Consider the following 22,395-nt stretch of genomic DNA (forward strand, 5'->3'; position numbering starts at 1 on the left):
AATTTTTTTTTAATGCCTGCAAGATAACTTTGTTAGCAGCTTCTGTGAGCCCGTTGGTTTGAGGGTGCTCGACAGAGGAAAAATTATGTTTAATGTGTAAATCTGTCAGATATGATGCAATTTTTCTATCCGTGAACTGCCTGCCATTATCAGACACGATTTCCCTAGGTAAACCGAATCTGCATATTATCGACTTCCATATGAATTTTGTACATTTTCGGCTGTGATTTTTGCGAGGGGCTGTGCCTCAATCCACTTTGTGAAGTAATCGATGGCTACAAGTAAAAACTTTACCTGTCCCATCGAGATAGGGAATGGGCCGAGTATATCCATCCCCCACTTATGGAATGGCCAGCTGATGTTTGATGCATGCAGGAGCTCGGCCGGGTTGTGAATGAGTGGTACGCACCGTTGGCATGCATCGCATCGTTGTACTTTATTGTTGCAATCCTTTCTCATTGTTGGCCAGTAAAAGCCAGCTCATAGGGTTCTTGTGACTAGGCTTCTATTTCCGGTATGATTCCCGCATATTTCGTCGTGTAATTTGTCCAAGGCAGTTTCTGCTTCTGCTGGCACGAGACATTTCAGAAGGGGTTTGGAAATTCCTCGTTTGTATAGTTCGGCTCCTAGCAGAGTGTACTGAGCTGCTTTGTATCTGAACGACCTCGGTGCTTCACCTTCTGGTATATCTCCATTTTTTATGTAGTTGACGAATACATTTCTCCAGTCTTCTTCCTCCTGTGATAAGCTAAAGACAGATTTTGTATCTAAACTAGCTTCTGTTAGTGTAATATGGTGGAGCTTTTCCGTTTGTTCGGTCAATCTATGCGTGGCTAATTTTGATAGAATATCGGCTCTGTAATTTTGATCTCTAAATATGTGTAGTATTTCGAATTTTTTAAAAGACTTTATTAGGGTTTTGACCGAGTTTAAATATCTTTCTAAAAGTGTGTCTCGTACCTGAAATTGGTCACTTACCTGTTGTACCACGAGTAGTGAGTCACAGTGTACTGTTAGAAAAGAGATTCCTACTTCCTTAGCCAATCGTAATCCTGCCAATAAAGCTTCATATTTGGCTTGATTGTTTGTTGCTTGGAAGAGGAATTTGATCGATTGCTCGGTCTGGACCCCTTCATCATCCTTTAGGAGGATCCCTGCTCTACACCCATTTTCATTTGACGCTCCATCTACATATAATTCCCACTTCTTGTCTTGTTCATCTTTGTATGTGAATTCGGCCACAAAATCGGCTAGTGCCTGAGCTTTAGGTGATCCTCTTGACTTGTATGATATGTCAAATTCAGAGAGCTCAATCGCCCATTTTTTCATTCGTCCTGCTAAGTTTGGTTTTGAGAGTATTTGGCGGAGGGGGTGCCCCGTGCGTACTATGATCGGGTGCGTCTAAAAGTAATGTCTCAGGCGCCGAGCTGTAATCACCAGACCAAGTGCTAACTTCTCTATTGTTGGATACCTTAGCTCGGCGTCTTGTAGGACTCTGCTTACGAAGTATACTGGGTGTTGCTCGCTCCTTGTTTCTGTTACGAGCACAGAACTGATAGTGTTAGCTAAAATTGAGAGAAAAAGTAGTAGTGGTTTACCTTGCTCTGGCTTTTGTAATATAGGTGGCGATTCTAGTTTTTGCTTAAACTCAGAAAACGCTTTTTCGCAGTCAGCCGTCCATGTGAACTTCTCTGATCTTTTTATTGTTTTGAAGAAATGATAGGATCTTGTTGCTGCAGCTGGTAAGAATCTTGATAAGGCGGCTAGGCGCCTTGTTAGTTGTTGCACTTCTTTGATTGTTGTTGGCGATTGCATGTTTAATATGGCTTGGCACTTGTCTGGATTAGCTTCTATACCTCGATTTGTTAACAAAAACCCGAGGAACTTTCCTTGTTTTACTCCAAACGCGCATTTTTCGGGATTGAGCCTCATGTTATGTGTTTGTAGCTGTTGGAAAACTTCTTTTAGGTCAGCCTCGTATTGTTCTTCAGAGCTGGATTTGACGACCATGTTATCGACATATATCTCAATGCTTTTTCCGATTTGGTCTTTGAATACTTTGTCCATTAGTCTCTGATAAGTGGCACCTACATTTTTTAGCCCAAAGGGCATTACTTTATAACAGAAGTTACCTTGGTCGGTTATGAACGTTGTCTTATCCTCATCGTCCGGGTGCATTTGGATCTGATTATATCCCGAATAGGCGTCCATAAGGCTTAGCACTTTGTAACCTGAGGTATCATCTACAAGTCTGTCAATGTTCGGCAGAGGATATGAATCCTTTAGGCAGGCCTTGTTCAAATCTGTGAAATCTACACACATTCGCCAGCTTCCTGTGCTCTTTCTGACCATAACCACGTTGGCCAGCCATGAGGAGAATCGGACTTCTCTGATGAAACCTGCATCGAGAAGTTTGTGTTTCTATTGCTGCTGCACTTCTTCTTTCTGCTCCTAAGTTTCATTTTTTCTGACGTATAGGTCGGGCATTCGGGTTAATTGCCAACTTGTGGCAGATAAAGTTTGGGTCGATCCCGGGCATGTCGGCCGGTGTCCAAGCGAATAGGTCAGCATTGTCTTTCAAGATGTTCTTCAAATGTTGCTTTCTCCCTGCAGAAAAAGCTGATCCAACATTAGTATATTAATTATCTGTATGTAATTGTACCTTTTCAAGATCGTCTGTTGGAGAGGGGCGACCGTGGTCATCTCTTGGATCCATGTCTGTTAGTTGTGGGATATGTTCCAAGTTGTACACCGAGTTAATCTTCGGGATGGTTTCTTTTGCAGTCTTCAACAAGCTTGCATTGTAACATTGCCTGGCCTCCCTGTGATCGGCGTGAACCGTTGATATTGTGTTATCCTGCAAGGGAAATTTGACGCACAAGTGGATTGTGGAGACGATGGCTCCGAAGGAGTTTAGGGAGGGGCGTCCTAAGATGATGTTATAAGGGCTGGCGCAGTCGACCACTAGGAATTGAATGTCTAGGGTCTTGGAGTTTGGTGGTTCTCCTAATGTTGTTCTCATCCAGATGTAGCCGGATATAGGGACTCTTTCGCCCGAAAAGCCTGCCAGCTCCCCCCCGACGGTTGTAGTGAAATATCGCTCAGTTGCATCTTTTTGAATGTGGAATAAAAAAGGACATCGGCGCTGCTTCCTGGGTCGAGCAGCACCTTTTTCACAGTCAAGGGTCCCATGCTCACTGAAATTATGACTGGGTCATCTAGGTTTGGTGCTCTTGTTTTGAAATCACCAGCACCGAAGTTGATGGCGGTTGAGGAGGTTGGTGTTGGGGAGTTTTGTTGAGTTCCTTCCATTGTCATCATGGCTCTGTAACTTCGCTTCCTTGCTGTGTTCGTCATTCCTCCCCCTGCAAAACCTCCTGAGATGTAGTTTATGACTCCTTTGGTGGTTGGGGTTTCGACTGGGTCTCGCCACGATCCTTTGTCTCTGCGTTCCGAATTATACTTCGGTTTACTTGTATCTGCGTCCTTCTGACTCCTAGAGCTTATATACTTCTCTAATAGCCCCTGCCTTGCTAGTCTTTCCAGCAAATCTTTAGCAGCTACACACTCGTCCATGGTGTGACTGAATTTCTAGTGGAAAGCGCAATGCTTCCCTTTGTCTACATACTTCTGATCCTGGTACGTTCCGGCCTTGACTGGCGGCTTTATCAGTCTGTTGTGCAGTATGTCCTTTATGATGTCCTCCCTCCTTGTGTTAAACCTAGTATATGAATCAAACTTTGGAGTTAGTTTAAAAGATTTTCTATGATCTTTGGCATTGGACCTGTTTGACTTGTCCTCGTCTTTCCGCGAAGTCGGCCTTTCATTCCTTCGTGTTTCGCGGAGTTCTTCTATTTCAATCTGTCCCGTGGCTTTGTCTCAGAACTCTTCTAGCGTCTTTGGTTTGGCCACAGCTATAGCTTCTTGGAACTTCCCTAGTCGGAGCCCACTTTTGATAGCATGCAGTTGTACTTCTGGGTTTAAGTCCGGGATTTCCATGGCCGCCGTAGTGAAACGCGTCATGTATTCCTTGAGACTTTCATGCGGGCCCTGCTTGATTGTGCTAAGATAGTCTAAGTCTCTGACATATATTTTTGATGCTGCGAAATGATTGATGAACATCTTGGCGAACTCGTCGAAGCTAGTTATGGATCCTGCAGGCAAATTAGAGAACCATAGCAAAGCAGCTCCATCCAGGAAAGTGGGAAAGGAGCGGCACAGAATGGGGTCGCAATCGCTGTTGAGGAACATCATGGATTCGAACTTGGTGACGTGGACTTTCGGATCCCCGATGCCTTTGTATGGCGCCAGGGTCATCGGGAGTATGAAATTCAGAGGCATTTTATAGCTCATTATCTCTTTGGAGAATGGATTAGCTTGTCTCCTCCCGTGCTTGGGGGGAGTTTCTGCTGTTTTAGCGTTGGATTCTGATTGATGCTCTTCGTTTTGCTCGGGACTAGTCTTTTTACTGTGCTCCTTTCAATCTCCGTTGTTTTGTATTACTGCCAGTAGTTCGGCCATTCGTTGGTTTTCTGCTAGTAGCGTGGCATTCGCGGCAAGAAGATCGGCGTTAGCCCAGGGAGATTGATGAGTTTCGGAATGATCCGTCATCGTCCTATTCCTGCGAAGAAAGAGAAATGTGCAGATATGGGTGAGCTAAAAATAAATGTATCCTCAGGGGGGTTGGAATTTAACGCGGCCCACGGTGGGCGCCAAATATTCCGGCAAGGATATTGCACTGGATCTATACATCGGTCTGGTGGTCCGATGAGTGTTCCTGAGCTGACGTTAGCTTGGGCCGACATTATCCTTGTGAACTCGAACCCGAGCGTGGTACCTGTAAAAAGGACTCCGACACTCAAGTCAGTAACAGAATAAAGTATAACTAAGATCGAATATATGAGGTTGGGAATGAGCAATATAGGGTGAACTGAGCAGTTCTATTGGGTGAACTGAGCAGTTCTATTGAGTGAAGGTATTTTCTTTTTCGTGTCCTGCTCAATTTTACCTCTTCGGATTTATAGGCTCAGCGTGTAGTCTGATCGGTCAGCGTATTTCGAAATTTTGGTGAGTGGATTAACCGGATATGCTGGCATGCACGTTGGCTCCGTGATTCGAGCATGTGGGCGGTTTTGAAAGGTGACCGTTGTGTCGAGGTATATCTCGGGCGTGGCCGAGATTCTTGGGTGCAGTACATAACCCTTCACATATTTAAATCAACCCTTCAAACATAAGTCTTTTCTTGAGAAATAAAGCTCAATCATAATTCTCTTTTCAATAATTCAATTCAAAGCATAATTCATCATTTTTTTTAAATAATTCAATTAAAATAATAAAATTCCTAAATTTCTAATTTTATAAATGACATTTCAATTAAAGTTTCAGATTTTATAGAAATTTCGGCAACATCTCTCCTAAAACTTAGATTTTGCCATCTTTTTCGGGTCCCAACCTAACCAATCTTCAACCCTTTCCATCGGGTCCAAAATCAAATCAGTTTCCAATAATGCAGAATTCAGAATTTCAAACTATCAAAATTATTTCAAATCAAACCATCCCATAAATCTCCAATTTAACAAAATCAGTCAATAGTGCAATCAAATAGACAACTATATTCATCCAAGACAAACCAGATAATTCATAAGACTTACATAATCACCAAAAATGTATTTCACACATCATATCAATTTATAACAATTCTAATTTTAAATAAATTAATTTTTAGAAAAATCTCCTACCTCGACAAGTCGAAACCATAACATAAACGCATCAACTGAAGTCTTTTCACTCAACCCGAAATCAACGGCAACTTCAATTCCAGCTTTGCTCACTTTCGCAATAGCATAAACAGCTTTAAAACACAACATGCAACCTTGGTTACTAACTCCTAAAACCATTAATATCGCAAAGACTTTAATACATGTAACAAAACACTAATGCGGGGTCTCCGAAATAGAAATACTTATGGTAATAACAAAACGAAACAGCAGCGGTCTCCGAACCAGTTTGGTGGCAGCCCCGGTAGCCATCCTAAGCGACAGCGGTGAACAGAACTCCGGCGACAGTGACTAAAACCAACATGCAGTGATTGTAACGTTTTCCCAGAAATTCAAAAGAACTAAAATTAACTCGAAACCCTTACCGGTAGTGCGTTCTCCGGCGGCAGAGGCAACTTCATCCCCTCTCATCCATAACCAGCCTCGACAGAGATAGAAGCTTCCAGCGACGGTGATTTGGACGAAGGCGGCGCTGATGACACGAACAGCGACTGGGCGCGGTGGCTAGACTGGTCGCGACCCTCTCTTCCTCGCGCATCTCCCTCTCTTCGCGGTTTTGTTACTCGACAGTGGCTCATGGACGGTTCGGCAGCGATGGCTCAGTGGCGTGGTCTCCCTCCAAGGTCCGACGACGATGCGACAGTGGCGGCGAGGCGTGGTGTAGCAGCAACGTGGCTTCTCTGCTCTCTCAAGTCTGCGTGCTCTCTCTCCTTTTCCTCTTGTCTCTCGACGGCGCGGCGGCAATGATGGCTGCCGGCGCCGTCCTCCCCCTCTTCTCTTCTCCCCCGCCACAGCTCTCCTCTTCTTCTTTCTCCTTTTCTTTTTTCTTTTTCTTTCTTTCAAAGAACCGTGTGTGTGTATTGGTGAGTGAGTGTCGTGTGTGAAGGGTGGGAGAAGTGCAATGTGTTAGGGTTTTGGGATAGTATGGGTTAGTTTAGATATTTTTATTAAAATTAGGGGTAATAGTGTAATTTTATGAAATAAATAAAAAGTAAGATAATAATAAAAATTAAGTTAAATATAAGTTTCCATCTTTAAAAGAAAATACCTTTTAATTATTAATTTTTAAATAAAAATTAAATACCAATTTAATAAAAATTAGAGATAAGTAAATTCACTTTTTTTATTTACAAAATAAGGTTAAAAATTTAAATATTTAAAATTAAAATATATAAAATATTTACTATTTTTTTCTGATTATAAGAACTCTAAATAATAAATAAGAATTTACTTAACTTTTATATAAAAATTTATAAAAATATAATTTTAAATAAATATAATAAATCAAAAATAATTTATTAATAACTTTTTAAAATTCGAAATCTTATAAGGAACATATATAATAAGTGATTTGTGACTTAGAATTGTATGACATGAATATAAAAAGGGCACAAAACTGAATTTTTTAAATTTCAAAATCAAGATTAGAATGAAGTTGGTTGAGTTGCCTACTATTAGAGTTGGCCCTATATTTTTCTTAAACTAATAGTAGCGTTTGGTGGAGAGACAGAGACGAAAAGACTGAGACTGAGAAACAGAGACTAAGAGACAGAGATTGAAATAAATCTCAGTATTCTGTTTGGTGCAAAGTGGGAGACAAAAATTAAAACAAGAATGAAATTCTAATTTAATTTGTACAAAGGGTAAAATTGAAATTAATTAATTGAAATGAGAATATTTTAGTTATAAAATGTTATTAAAGTGTCAGTTTCCATCTCTAAAAATTTTAGTCCCCTGTTCCCCTACTTTTTGGAGGTACTTAAATACTAAAATTTTAGGGACAAAGACAGAAATTTTGGTACCAGTCTCTGAACCAACAAACATAATACTGAGTCTCAGTCTCTCAGTCTCTGTTTCAGTATCTCAAAACAAACGCTACCTAGATATCACGTCCGAGAAAAATTCAGTATCCACCACCAAAGACTTCAAATTACCGAAGCATGCATTAGGGACAGATTGATCCACGCCACATCTCTTGAAAATATAGGTATGTTCAAGTTTTTTACTTTAGGTCTAATTTGCACATTTGCAGAAGAAAAAACAATTATTCCTTGTTTACGAGATTTTCTAAAATGGGTTTTATCCATGAATGTTTTAACCCAATGGAATTCAGCTCAGGGTACTCAATAGCAGAGTATCTCTTTAATGGAGATATAACTTACGAGCTAAGTTCTTTTTCATATTAGGCGGCTGTTGAAGTAATTCATATAAACAACTATATGAATAATCATGAAAACATTGAAAAAAACTATATGAATAATCATGAAATTCAGCAAAGTAATTGGTCTATAGTCCTGAAGTCTATCAGCATGCAAGAGGACCGAAACCTCTTTCTTTTTCTTGATATTCCGTGAACACTAAGATCAGGTCGAAAGAGGTCTTATCACAACTTGATCGCTCAACGCTAACATCACATGCCAGCTGTGGCCGGCCATATTTTTCCCATCGTGCCTCTTCTTTGCTGCGCTGCGGGCTGATGGAACATAAAAAATGTAATAAATTCAACCGAAGTGAGACTAACTGAAAAGCTATATAACTGCTCATGATTTCTTTTATTTTATTCATTTGAATTGGAAAGTCATGAAATTTTTCATATAAAAAACTATATGAATAATCATGAAAACATTGAAAAAAAACTATATGAATAATCACGAAAACATTGAAACCGAAGAGCTTTTGATTTTGAAGGGTCATTCACATAAAAAATAGTGACATTTAAATGATTAGTTTTAAAAGTAGTAGCAATTAAATTAAGAGATTTTTTTGGAAAATAATAGAAAATCAATCCAAAAAAGTCAAAGTTATTTCGTTATTTTGAATTCTTTAATTACCGTTAATTTTATTTTACATTTCGTAACTACGGTTAGAATCATACTTGTAATTAAAATTATATATTAAATAGTATTTTATCTTGTTAATTAAGTATTCTTTAGGTACTTGTAAAGTATTAGATAGAGTATGTTTATTAGGGTTAGGGTGTCTAATGTTCTTGTATATATATGGATAATAGTAATGACAAAGGTAATAAAGCTTTTCAACTGTCTTTTTCTCTCCTTTCAGAGTCTGCCTCTCATATGGTGCTTGATCCACTGTTTTAGCATTCAACTCTGCAAATTTGAATAAAGTTTTGTCATGATGCAGTGTGAATCTTTCACCACATATGAGAATTTGTAGTGAGAGTAGCTCGTGAAAGGTAGATCTGTCTGATTTATTTATCAATGGCAACGAATGAGAAGTTTCAGATTTTCAGAACTTTGCAAAGATGATGGCTCATTTTCAAGCTTTCCAAACAACTTCTAGATCTAACACCAACCTTCTTCAGGATCCTTCAAGTTGTTACTACCTTCATTCAAGTGAGACACCTGGAATCGCTCTCACAACCACTCCATTGACCACATTGAACTACCATACCTACCACACCTGGTCCAGATCTTCGTTGATCTATCTAAATTCGAGGAATAAAATTAGATTCATTGATGGCACGTTACTCAAACTAGTTCCAACAAATGATTCATATGATACTTGGGACCGTTACAACACGTTTGTGCTATCGTGGCTACATGGATCATTGAGTCTAGAAATTTTATAGAATGTACTGTGGTGCGACAATGCACACGAACTATGGAAGGACCTCAAACATCGATTTTATGAGGGTGATCTATTTTGGATTGCTGAACTTAAGGAAGATCTATTCAGCACAAAGCAAGTTGAGTTATCCATCACCTCTTACTATACAAAATTGAAAGGGATTTGAGAGGAAATAGACGAATTCAGACCCATACCAATTTGTACTTGCTTGAGTAATTGTAGCTGTGGATTATACATAATGAGGCAATATAGGTTGTAGTCTTATATGATTCGTTTTCTTAGAGGTGAATACTGTTTTTTCTTTACTTCTTCAACAAGAGAGACAAATGATGCATCTCATTGAACCAGATTCTAGAATGTTAGTGAATGCTGTTCACATTAAATTTATAGGTGAAAGAGAGCGATACCAGATTAGCCAAGGCAATGCCAAATCTGTCAATACTGGAGGTGAAAAGGCCAATTTGGGGCCAACAATGTCAGAAAAAGAGGAAGAGGGCGTGGTAAAGGTGGCAGAGATATTACTAGAGGAGCTCCCAAATTTTGCTTTTATTGTGGAAAACAAGGTCACTTGGGATACATGTTACCAGAAGCATGTCTTTCCACCACATCTGCAACCAAATCACTCTAATGGAGTACCTCTTTCAGCTAATTCAGTGAATTTAGTAGTAGTTGCGAGTAATGCAGAATGCAACCCCACAGTTATCCAAAATGAAGGCAAGATCAGTTTGGATGGAATATTCTCGGATAGACAGAAAGAAGCACTTATTCCACTATTACAGCAACATAAAGAACCTCTTCATGATGAAAATTTGGCAACCATTCATGCTCTTTCAGCCGTTATATTTCATCTCATTTCTCTTTCTGGTTTTGAATTGAATTTTCAAGATTGGATTTTAGATACTGAAGCAACTGCTCACATTCATTATAGTCTTAAACATTTCATTCTATTAAACATATTAATCCAGTTAAAATTATCATGCCAAACCGTTCACAGACTGTTACAACCTTATGTGGAATAGTTTTCTTTTCAGCTGATTTTTATTTGACTGAGATTCTATATGTACCAAGTTTTAAATGTAATCTCATTTCTAGAAGTTACTAATGCCTTATCTTGTTGTTTTATGTTCAATGCTCATAATTGTGAGATTCAAGAGTGGCCTACCTTGAGGATGATTGGAATTGCTGATCAATGAATACTCAAGCAAAGATGGCTGTTAACTTTAGCAAATTAGAAGAAAAGATTTTGAATATTATGACAGAAGAACAGGACATACACACTTCACACACTTCACGGAGTGTTCTTTGGCGTTATAGGTTAGGCCATATTTCTTTTAGTAGATTACAACAATTAGAAAAAATGCATCCATTCATCTCATGTTCAAACAATGATGTACCATGTGATCCATGTCATTTTGCAAAACAAAAGAGGTTATCTATCTCTAATAGTTTGAGTAAATCTAAATTTCCTTCTGATTTAATTCATGCTGACATTTGGGGGCTATTGCCACACCATCTACTTCTGGCCATAGATATTTTTTAACCATTGTTGTGGATAGGAGTAGGTTTACTTGGATTTTCTTTATGAAAAATAAATCTGAAAGTTGCTCTCTTTTAGAGAATTTTGTTGAAAATTTTATACACAAAAGGGAATCATGGTAAAAGCCATTAGAATTGATAATGGCCAGGAATTTTTTATGACTTCTTTCTATCAAAAGAAAAGAATTTTACATCACAGAAGTTGTGTGGAACCACCACAGCAAAATGAAATTGTTGAAAGAAAGCATCAAGATATTCTAAATGTAGCTAGGGCTCTCATATTTGCTTCTAATCTTTCAAATTATTTTTGGCATTATGCAGTGGCTCATGCTATTTACATAATTAATAGAGTACCCCAAGTTACATTTAAACATAGCCCATATCAAATTCTTAATGGCAACATTCCAAAATTAACATCTCTAAAGGTTTTTGGTTGTTTAGCCTTTGCTTCTACTTTATATGCTCATCGAAAGAAATTGGATCAAAGAGCACAAAAGTGTGTCTTTCTTGGATATAAATCAGGGACACAAGGCTATATTTCACTTAATATTAAAACCAAAGAAGTTGTTATTTCTTGAAATGGTGTTTTCTATGAATCCTATTTTCCTTTTAAAGAGATTTTGTTTCCAAATGATCAATTTTTAGGCACTAAAAATTAAGTCTCTCAAAATATGTACTCTCAAAATTCTAATGCATCCCATCTTGAAATGAATTTTCATTCAGATCCTTTTAGCAGTAGTGAAACATCAAATAAATTGGTTAATTTTGAAACTCTTTCTAATTTCAAAAATAATTCATCAAGAGACTTGCATTGTAATGAAGAAATTCTCGTTTCTGAACCTCATGCACCTACATCTAATTCTCATGCACCATCCTCTCCTAATTCTCACTCACTTGAACTTGCATCTCATGATTTTTCTTCTGGCCAGTCTTCCATTTTTGAAGCAAATAATTTGAATCCTACTGCATCATTAAATAATCCAAACAGCACATCTGATGATAATGAACTTAGAAGATCATGTAGGCAAAGAAAACAACCATCCTATTTTTAAGAGTATCATTGCATGTAAGTCAATATTTTGGCTCAGCAATCTCCAACTTCCTTTGAAGTGATGTATCCAATATCTGACTATGTATCTTACAACACATTGTCAATAAGGCATAAAATTTTTTCAGATGCTATATCCTCCACCACAAAACTAAGAAGTTATGAAGAGGTCATCCTCTATGATTCCTGGCATAAGGCAATAAGTACTGAATTGAATGCTCTTGAGGAGAATAAAACATGAAAACTGACTTCTCTTCCTTTTTGTAAGAAGGCAATCAGTTGCAAATGGATTTTCAAGATCAAGTTCAAACCCAATGGTGAGGTAGAACGTCACAAGGCAAGGTTCATTACAAGAGGCTTCACTCAAACTGCAGGTTTTGACTATTTTGATACCTTTAGTCCAGTCATCAAACTCACTACTTTAAGAATGCTTTTGGCTATTGCTGCTACTAAAGGATGGTATGTCCACTAGTTAGACGTCAATTTTGCTTTTCTCCATGGAGATGTGTATATGAAACCTCCATTAGGATTGGCAGCTGGTTCAGTTTGTAAGTTGGAAAAATCATTATATGGCTTGAAACAGGCTAGTAGCTAGTGGCATAAGAAGTTATGTTGTGTTCTCGTTGAAGATGGATATACTCAATCAAAATCAGACAGTTGTTTATTCACTAAACTATCTGATTCAGACTTCACATGTATCCTTGTTTATGTAGATGACCTAGTTTTAGCACGAGATGATTGGAGAAAAATTGCAAGGATTAAATAACTCTTGGATAACAAATTTAAAATTAAGGATCTTGGCAAATTAAAATTTTTTCTTGGTTTGGAAATTGGCAGAAGTCAGCCGGGCATTGCCATGTATCAACGCAAATATACACTTGATTTGCTTGATAAGCTTGGGTTGATGAATACAAAACTAGCCTCCACGCCAATAGATTATACAACTCCTCTATCTAAATCTTCAGGAACTCCTCTTGATGATATTGCAACTTATAGATGGCTAATTGGACGTTTAATTTACCTCACCAATACATGGCCAGATATATGCTTCGCAGTGGCAAGCTTAGTCAGTTTTTAGATTGTGCCACAACAAAACATTTCCAAGCCGCTTTGCATGTACTTCGATATCTTAAAGGTGCTCCGGCCAAGGGAGTGTTATTTTTCACCTCCAACAATCTCACACTCGCTGCTTTCTCTGACTCAGATTGAGGAGCTTGTCCAGACACTAGACTTTCAGTATCTGAATTTTGTTTCTTTCTTGAAAAGTCATTGATTTGTTGGCAAAGTAAGAAACAACACATGTAACTCGCTCCTCAACTGAAGCTGAATATAGAACTATGGCTCTTGCCACTTGTGAGGGAGTGTGGCTCTCTTACTTGTTGAAAGACTTTAGAATACCTCTCTCTCATCCTACTGTTATCTACTGTGACAATCAATCCGTTCTCCGTATCGCTGCTAATCCAGGACTAAGCATGTAGAGATTGACTGTCATACTATTCGTGATAGAGTTCAAGAAGGACTGATTAAACTCATTCCAGTTTCGTCAACAAACCAAGTTGTTGATATGCTAACCAAGTAACTGTCACCTAAAAGTTTCCTCTCTTGTAATGACAAACTGGATCACCTAAAAGTTTCTTCTCTCTTGTAATGACATACTGGGTCTCATCAATTTTCATGTACCCCAGCTTGAACGGGATGTAATTGAAGTTATATATTAAATAGTATTTTATCTTGTTAATTAGGTACTTCTTAAGTACTCCTGAGGTACTCTGGTGTATATAGATGGTTAGATAGAGTATGTTTACTAGAGTTAGGGTGTTTAATATTCTTGTATATATATGGATAATAGTAATGATAAAGGTAATAAAAGTTTTTCATCCTCAACTGTCTTTTTTTCTGTCCTTTCAAAGCCTCCCTTTCATATGATGCTTGCTCCACTATTTTATCATTGCAGGTTTGAACAGAATTTTGTCAATACTCTTAAGTTATTAAGGCTTAACCATTAAAAAAAACAAAATCCAAAAACACCCTGCCATTTTCCCATACCAATTGTCCAGTTGTATTAGACCACCATGGGGCTACCACAATGGCGCAATTGCACCACCATTTGCCCAACACTGTTTCTGCAATGCCACACTTAAAAATGGAGGTTAGCCCAAAAACTGCTATGCCGTAACGCTATGGCACCACCATGGCCGCAATTTAAAAAAACACTTGAGACTATCCATGAGTGTGTGATGAAGTGTTCCCCGACCATCGGAATTCATCAATTCAGCATGAAGCAAAAATTTCTAGCCTAAAGTGAACACGACAAAGGGTCAAGTTAGGCCAAGAATTACTTAAGCTACGAGTTAAATTAGTTGTTACAGTGATTTTAATGAAATATCAGGTAGTTAAAAGAAGTTAGTTGCATGTACAATGATCGGAGGGGTTAAAAGAAGTTAGTTGCATGTATGTGATTGTGAGGAGTCCGTCTTGTATTTTGAACATTCTTGGACAAAATAACACAATGATCGGATTGGGGTTTTCTAGCACTGAGCAAGGGGAGGTTCTAGGTTAATGCTACGATAAGAAATCACGAATCATGTTCTGGAGAATGAAGATGGAAACAAATATACCCTGTCATCATTGTATTTATACATTACAAGCTGCAGGTGACTAGCTATGTTTACTTCCATGTCTCTCGTTCTCTTTCCCTCCGGTATGCGTAAATAGAACTGAGAACAACCTTTCCAACTCTTCTGTTTCTCCGAGCTTTTCGGCTCATACCTCTCCTTTGCTTCTTGACAACAGGCTGTGACATAGGTATACAGTGAATCCATCTTAAAGGTACTAAAGCTGCGACAAACTGTAAAAGAATTCCAGTGGTCAAGCCTGAGAAATCACCCGACGTAATGCCAAGAAGAGATGCCAACCCAATACCCAAGAACCCACTAACTATTGATGATAGACACAAAGCTGATGCAAGGAAAGAGGTGAGAGATCCTTCACAACCCTTGGGACATAAAGTTGCAAATAACACTGAAAATGGAAGGAGCTTAAACTGTGCCAAAATTTCGGCCAAACCGGAGAAACAAAAAGTGAACGCCTCATTGGAAATTCCCAATTTTACATTTATCTGCTTCACTAAAATGAGATCAAGAAGTAGAGATGAAGCATATAGAATCTGCACCAAGCCTATCAGTTTTCTCATTGCTACTTTCTTCCATTTACGGTTATAGAGCACAGTAGCTGAAAGAAGCATCATCTGGCCAGTCACTCTTGATAGCCCAATTATCATAGGATCAAGTTTTAAACACTGTGTTTGATAGCAAAAGATAGAGCCTGAAAGCATAGGTACCATGGCAATTGATCCAACAATCCATATAAGTGGATGCAAGATGCTTACGTCACTAATAGCCATGATGAGATCATATGCTTGTTTTCTTATATCCTCTGCAATGCACTTCATAGTAAGATTTTGATCTGAAAGTTCTATGCCTAGAGACTCCTCTCTTGTGGATAAAGAAATTGCTAGTTGTAATGACAATAGAGAAGAAAATATGATAAACATAATTCTGGGAGGCATCTTCTGTAAGAAGAAACCACCAATCAAGTTGCCTACAATTCCACCTCCAGCTAAGGCCATGAATGCATATGACTGTAGGCCGCATATTTTTTGCTTCATTCCGTATTCTGCCACAAGTGCATCCTTTGCTACTTCTGTAATGGATGCACCTAAATTACTGAGAAGCGCGCATGCAATCAAGTTTAGAAGCACTTCCCGTGCTGCAGGGCCTGATGCCAGAAGACCCCAAGAGACGACCTGCAAAAGTACTGTGTATTGAACAAAATAAGTATATTCTAACATTTATTTTATGAATAAGAAACTCATTTAGATAGAAGACAGTTATAAATAATTGGCAGAATATCATTTAGATGGAAGACAGTTACAAATAATTGGCAGAATAAGGTATCTTCCTCAGCATAAAAAATGGTAAACATAGACTCAACAAAGAAAAGTGCCTAGTAGGATACCAGATCAGTTGTTTTTGCCGAAGAAATTCAATAAATGTGAACGGCACTTCAACCATGTTAAATCACTTCAATTGTTAAATACAAGGATAACTTTTCTTCTTTTCCTTTTTAGCATTTCTAGTGCTTTTGACATTTATCATAAACATGATATTCTAAAACATGAAACAACCTACTACATATACATAAGTATCTCATTAATCTTGGAGATTGCAGTTGTATTGAGTTAACAAACCAAATCTATGAACAAAAAACTGCTATCGCTATCACAAAATTATAGTTTTAATTAAAACCAAAGGCAAGGTAAACAATTATACCAAACAGAAACACTTACCCTCTGCTTGTTAAATGCAGTGGCCTTATCAGTTTGATGCATGAGAGTTTGAAATTCAGGAAAATTTAGTACTCTCATTCGCAATACACAGCTTGCAACACACAGAGGCTAGCTCTTGTTAGATAAGTCATTTCTTGTTTGCTCAATTATAATGTTCACCAAATTAAATACATCAAAAGGGCAGGCCGGCATATAAACATCGAGCATTACACAAGGTTCAGGAAAAGGCTGCAATCAAGGGTTGTAATGTAGGCCGTCTAATCCGATGCAAATACTGGTGGCTGATTCCATGCCTAGCTCGAATGCTAAATAAGTCATTTCTTGTTGAGTCAATTAAAATGGTGCCCAAACTTAACTAAATACAAAAAGAAGGCAGTCCAATGCACATGCACACAAATACATACAAAACAAAGAGAAAAGGGAAAAAAAGGGCAGAAGACATGAATGACATGGTTCATGGTTGTTTACCTCCAAGAGAAACATAGGGAATCCTGTGAGCGCCACCAATGTAGATAGCATCAGAAATGATTCCATAAAGGGGCTTAGCGAGCATTGGGAGATTAGCAGAATACTGGACAAGTTGCAACGTTGAGGGATTCAAGTTGAGGCTGTTAGCCATGTGGAAATTAAGAGCAAGCCATGGAAAGCACCTGAAACCTTGAACCCAATAACCAACACCACACAATAACAACATTCCTCTCCTTCCAACTTCCGAAGAAGGAGCAGAAGGACCACCATTACCATTACCATTACCATTTTCTTTCTCATTCTCCACTGTCTTCCGCTTCTTCTTCTTCTTCACCAATAACATAGGTTTATCAATTGCATTGGGGTTTTGGTTTTGGTTTTGGTTTTGGCTTTGGAAGCAAACGATTCGTCTTGAGTATGGCGTCCGTAAAGAAGTTTTTCGCTGCAGTTTATTCAACTTTGGCATAAACGCCATAAATGGTGGGCTTAGAGAGGAAATTGCAGAGTAAATCATAATTTAGGGATAGCGAAAGGGGAGAAAATAAATGAGAATTGCAAAGTTTTGAATAACGAACAAAGACAATTACATTTCTATCATATTGGCTTAAGTTTAAGATAGTGAGGAAGAGAAGACAATACTTGCGGTAGCAGTAGCAATAGTCAGAAAGAATATGCACCGGAGAGATAGAGAGGGGGGATCAAGCGAGGGATCTTCTAGAAGAGTGTATCGGAGGCCGTTCTAAAATTAAAGAATAAATAAATAATAAAGATGTGGAGGGTTCCAGGTTCTGGCAGAGGCATTTTTGTCTACCTTCTGGTGGCAACGCGCCAAAACTTAGATGGGATTGGGACGGGTAGACCTTTGTTCTTGTGAGATTTTGATTGATGGATTAATGGTATTGTTTATGCGACATGAAATGTGATTATGACCTCAACGTTTGAAAGCTGTCTCGGAGATCCCTAGGATTTTGATTTTGGACCGTTGAACCATCAACCATGCGTTTCGAGGGGAATGCTCAAGATTTGCGCTGTTTGGTTTACCATTAGAAAGAAGAAAAGTATATTTAAGTGCATTGACCGTTTCTTTTTTATGTTTAGTATGTTAAAAAGCTAAAAATTATAATTTTTACGTTTAAAAAATCATCTTAAAATTGAATTTATTTTTTTCTTATCAATTTTATTCTTTATTTTTTTATTTATAGTCTCTTTAGTATTTAAATATTTTAAATATATAATTAAATTTTTTTATTAAATTTTTATTTTTGATTTTGTATAAAAAAAATTATTTTTTATTTTACTCTATTAAAATTTGTAAGTATAATTTTTGTATATTAATTTATTATTATAATTTTATTATAATATAAATTATTAATCTCATTAAAAAGAATAAAGTAAATAAAAAATTAATTATAACTAAGAATAAAGTCATAAATAATTAAAATTTATAATTTAAAATAATATTAAATAAAAAAATACTAAGAATACTAAAAAATTATAAGTAATATAATATAATAAAGTATATTTTGATATATTATTCATATATTATTTTTGCTTTTGATATAAAAATATATTTTGGCAATTTTTATATATTATTTTTATTTTAGTAAGTAAATATTAATTTTATTATAAAATTAATTAATAATATCTATTTAAATATCTAAATTAAAATGATAAAATAATATAAAAAAATTATTTAAATTGATGTCTATTTTAGTAATTTTTTATCTAAAAGTAATTTTGAGTAATGTAATCTAAACAATATTTACTTTATTATAATCCATTTTGATATAAAGATTACCAAATATAAATACTTTAACACAAACTTACTTTTCTTCAAAATTAAGTTTGTAAAATCAATTTTATGCAAACTTCCGTTTACAAACTGAAATTCAAACACACACTTAGTCCCGGCCTAAAACCAGTTCAAGACATATTTTATTGGATTCGAATTTGTTATTTTAGACGTTATTTTCAGGTCGTATTCAGTTTATGTTTTTGTCACTCGACAGGATCTAAAATTGGTTTTTGTAATAATATATTAGAGTAAAATTATATATACTTTTATATTTGAATTAATATTTTTTATATTATATGATATTATTTTTGTTTTAAAATTATTTATTTTAGTATAAATACAATATATCATTTATTAAATTTAATTTTTAAGTTTTATTATTTTAGATTATAAATTTTATATAAGATCGACCTGTTTTATTCTAATTTAAGTCCTGCTCATGAACATTTTTATTTTACGGTTATTGTAAAACATTTTTATTTGTGCATCAAATCATGTAAATCACCATTATAATTATACTCCTCCTCTTCCTTCTCTCCTTTCTTTTTCATTGTCTTTGTTAGAAACAAAAAACTAAACTAGAGAAAGAATTTGTATATTATTGAGTATGTTGTGAAAAGTATAATGTATAAGGGGTATATAAGTCAAAGTCATAAGAGCATAGAATCCTACAATTAACATACAGATATGCTATATAAGTAACAATGATTCTAATTGATCTAATTTGATTCTAATTATTCTCTTAACAGTCTTCTTCTTCTACTAAAAAAGAATAAAAAAATTTGTAACATTTTATTTTATGTATCACGTTTAAAAAATTCTTATGTCATGATTAAAAACTTTCACTGCTATTTTTTTTATAACTCCTCCTCCTACTTCTTCTTCTTATTTTCATACTTTTTCTTGCTTCACACTTTCATAATTCTTATTTTTACACTCTAAGAAGAATAAAAACAAAAAAAAAGAAATAAAAAAAATTATGCAACCTTTTATTTCATTTTTTATTTATCCTTTTTGAAAATAAACATAAAACTTTTTAAAGAAAAACATGTAACTTTATAAATAAAAATACAGAAGTTCTACATGAATAAAGAAGAAAGAAGAAGAATACGAAGCAAAATAATAAAAAAACTGCAGCATAAAATTCAAAACCTTAAGAAATTTTGGTGTCAAAATTAAGAAATTTCAGTGTCACGGTTAAGAAATTACGGTACTATTTTTCACATGAAATAGATTAAGTATGTGATTTCACGTGCATGTCTGTGAACAATTTTATTGGACTTAGACCAACTTGATTGATAAAAATATAATACTTGCATCTATAACGAGATTCATAATATTATATCCAAAAAAATAACTAATTTAATAAAAAAACAAATTTAATTAAACGTCTGCCTAAAATATTTTACAATATTAGTCATAATTAAATTTTTATTAATAACGTTAAAACAATTTTAGTACTTAAAAAAGAGTAAAATTTGGATACACAATAATGATTCATAAATTTTGATAATTCTTTAAACATTAATTTTAAAAATAATTACTTTTGTTGATATGACAATGTATGATTGATAATTTATGTAAAATTATTTTACATTAACAGTATATGAAAATAAAATTCTTAAAAATATTCTATTCATTTTAAAATTTTAATTTAATTTTGATACATTCACAATGCAGAGTTTTATACCATCATCTAACCTGATTCATGCTTTTTGAGAACTTTTAAGTAGTGAGTTTGTTTCTCGTTGGACATAGACTAATAAGAAAAGAGAAGAGAACAAAGCAAATAAATCAAAAGTTAGGGAGCACAGAGAAGACCCTAAGATAAATCATCTATGAACAATTGAAGCAGTGGAGATGATAGTTGCAGCCATGCTCCTGTGTCATAGTTACCACGCACCTCAAATTTTGCCAATGAGCCTGCCACATTGTTTGCACTTTACTAGACCAACACAAATAGTGCTCCCAATTTCTATGGTTTTTGACCTCAAAAATCTTTTGTAGAACAGCCTTCTCTTCATGCTCGTCAGAGAAGCATCAATGACTAATAAGAAGAAACGCATCCAATGACTTGATATCACAGATAACACAGTTAGCACCAACCTCTGAAGCCATTAACAACCCACACCAAATCTCCTAAATCTCTACACGAAGAACACTGACCCCAAGTAGCTTCCTGGGCATACTTGTGGAGGACATAACCAAATCTCGACAACTCTTCCTCCTTGAATACACTTCCATCGCAGTTCAATTTCAAAAAGATTTAATTACTCTGCAAGTTCCTATAGTTTCATCGAATTTTTAATTAAATCCCTATACCTTTTTCTTTTCAATTGAGTCCTTATACCATATAATTTTTTTTCAATTTAGTCTTTATCGGACAAAAACGAATGAAATAACAAAATATTCTGTTATAAAACAAATATTCTCACTATTAGGGTAGAAAACCTAATTGAGGACACATCCATATTTCAAAAATTCTAAAATAACCTTTTGTCATTTTATCCCACACTCACATAGTCCTAGCCCTAAGTTCTTTGTTAAGCTCCCATGGGATCCACCGTACAGTCCTATCTTGCTATGTCTCCTCTACTCTGCGTACCTCGCGTGCTCATTGTCCTTCCGCTCGTTGCCTCACTATGATTCTTAATGAGTGCTCGCGTCTCGCTATGCCATGCCTCCGAACCTCCCTCGCCTCTCTTCTAGGGTTTTGCTACTAGAACTGCTGCTCATCATCCATGTTCTGCCTCTGCAACAACACATGATAATTTTTTTCAATTTTTTTCGAAGGCTGATTCCTTGATGTTATTGATGTAAATTTTATTGTTGATTGGTTTATGAACTGATTAGAAATAAATATCGAAGTGGTTGAAGTTCAGGTGGGGTTGGAGTTTAAGTCACTCGCTTAGTTTATGGATGCTATAAAAGAGCATGCTTTGTTGAATGGAAAGGATAATAGGTATGTCAAGAGTGATAAGGTGAGATGTAGAGTGGTTGTCTCTACTAATTCTGATTACGACTAACTTTCTGCAGATATGTGTCACCTAAATATGCAAGCACTGGTATGCTTAATGAGTGTAGTGATATGTATAGCTTTGGAGTTCTTCTCATGGAGATAATTACAGGAAGATCCCCCATTGATTATTTTAGTCCTCCTAGAGAGGTGATTATTGGTTTTTAAAATGATTTATATTTGTTCATTTGATGAACACCATAGTTACTTAACTCTACTCTTGTTCTTTATTTTGTTTTAGATGAATTTGGTTGATTGGTTTAAGGGAATGGTAGCAAAACATCGTGGTGAAGAGTTAGTGTAAGTACTGCAATTAATTAACTAGTTAATTAAGTGATTATATTGCTCAAATTAGATTCCGAAAAGTTAGAGCGAGAATTTGAGGATTTAAAGGTGATTTTCAGACTCAGTAGGTCTTTCAGAGTCAGAAAATATATTTTCTGCAAAAAATCGTAAAAAATTGCAAACCGGCAGTTGAACCGGTTGAACCGGTTCAAGTCTGCTTGGTGTCGCACAAGAAAAAGTGAAAATAGTCAAAAACCTTTGAAAAATATTAGAAGTCGAAAATCGGGCGTTAATTTTAAAGGTTTGGCCCGAAGTTGGGCCAAACGGGCTAAAAACGCTAACGGGTTAGACTGGGTCCAAGTTGGGCCCAAGCCCAACATATATAATTAATGAACCCTCACCTTATAAACACACACACACTTCAGATTTGAGAGAGGGAAGGAGAGGAAGAAGAGAACACTATTCACACATCTATTCTCTTCGCGATATCTTGAGCTACGGAGCTCCGATTTGCGTGCCGTCAGCGGCTACACG

The 22,395-nt window shown here is 36.1% G+C and overlaps 3 protein-coding genes across 3 annotated transcripts; all 3 read right to left on the reverse strand.

Annotated features, from left to right (window-relative positions):
- Positions 1 to 3,018: 3,018 nt before the first annotated feature.
- On the reverse strand, positions 3,019 to 3,576 carry LOC107640846 (uncharacterized). Its single transcript, XM_016344347.1, has one exon. It carries the CDS (start codon positions 3,574 to 3,576, stop codon positions 3,019 to 3,021), a length of 558 nt encoding a protein of 185 aa, XP_016199833.1.
- A 303-nt stretch (positions 3,577 to 3,879) lies between these two features.
- Positions 3,880 to 4,317, reverse strand: LOC107640844 (uncharacterized). Its single transcript, XM_016344346.1, has one exon. The coding sequence runs from the start codon at positions 4,315 to 4,317 to the stop codon at positions 3,880 to 3,882; it is 438 nt and encodes a 145-aa protein (XP_016199832.1).
- A 10,004-nt stretch (positions 4,318 to 14,321) lies between these two features.
- On the reverse strand, positions 14,322 to 17,750 carry LOC107640843 (putative folate-biopterin transporter 8, chloroplastic). Its single transcript, XM_016344345.3, has 2 exons — positions 16,766 to 17,750; positions 14,322 to 15,765 (listed from the first exon to the last, which is right to left on the reverse strand). Exons 1-2 carry the CDS (start codon positions 17,277 to 17,279, stop codon positions 14,618 to 14,620), a joined length of 1,662 nt encoding a protein of 553 aa, XP_016199831.2. The 5' UTR covers positions 17,280 to 17,750; the 3' UTR covers positions 14,322 to 14,617.
- Between the last annotated feature and the right edge of the window lie 4,645 nt (positions 17,751 to 22,395).

The sequence above is a fragment of the Arachis ipaensis genome, chromosome B5 (genome assembly GCF_059453495.1).
Source record: "Arachis ipaensis isolate K30076 ecotype BB chromosome B5, ASM5945349v1, whole genome shotgun sequence".
Taxonomy (NCBI): Eukaryota; Viridiplantae; Streptophyta; class Magnoliopsida; order Fabales; family Fabaceae; genus Arachis; species Arachis ipaensis.

Excerpts from the sequence above, each read along its gene's own strand:
- LOC107640844 (XM_016344346.1), bottom strand. The coding sequence starts at position 4,317 with ATGACCCTGGCGCCATACAAAGGCATCGGGGATCCGAAAGTCCACGTC.
- LOC107640846 (XM_016344347.1), bottom strand. The coding sequence starts at position 3,576 with ATGGACGAGTGTGTAGCTGCTAAAGATTTGCTGGAAAGACTAGCAAGG.
- LOC107640843 (XM_016344345.3), bottom strand. The coding sequence starts at position 17,279 with ATGATTTACTCTGCAATTTCCTCTCTAAGCCCACCATTTATGGCGTTT. Across the intron at positions 15,766-16,765 it reads TCCCTATGTTTCTCTTGGAG|TACTTTTGCAGGTCGTCTCT; the intron begins GTAAACAACCAT and ends TTCAATACACAG.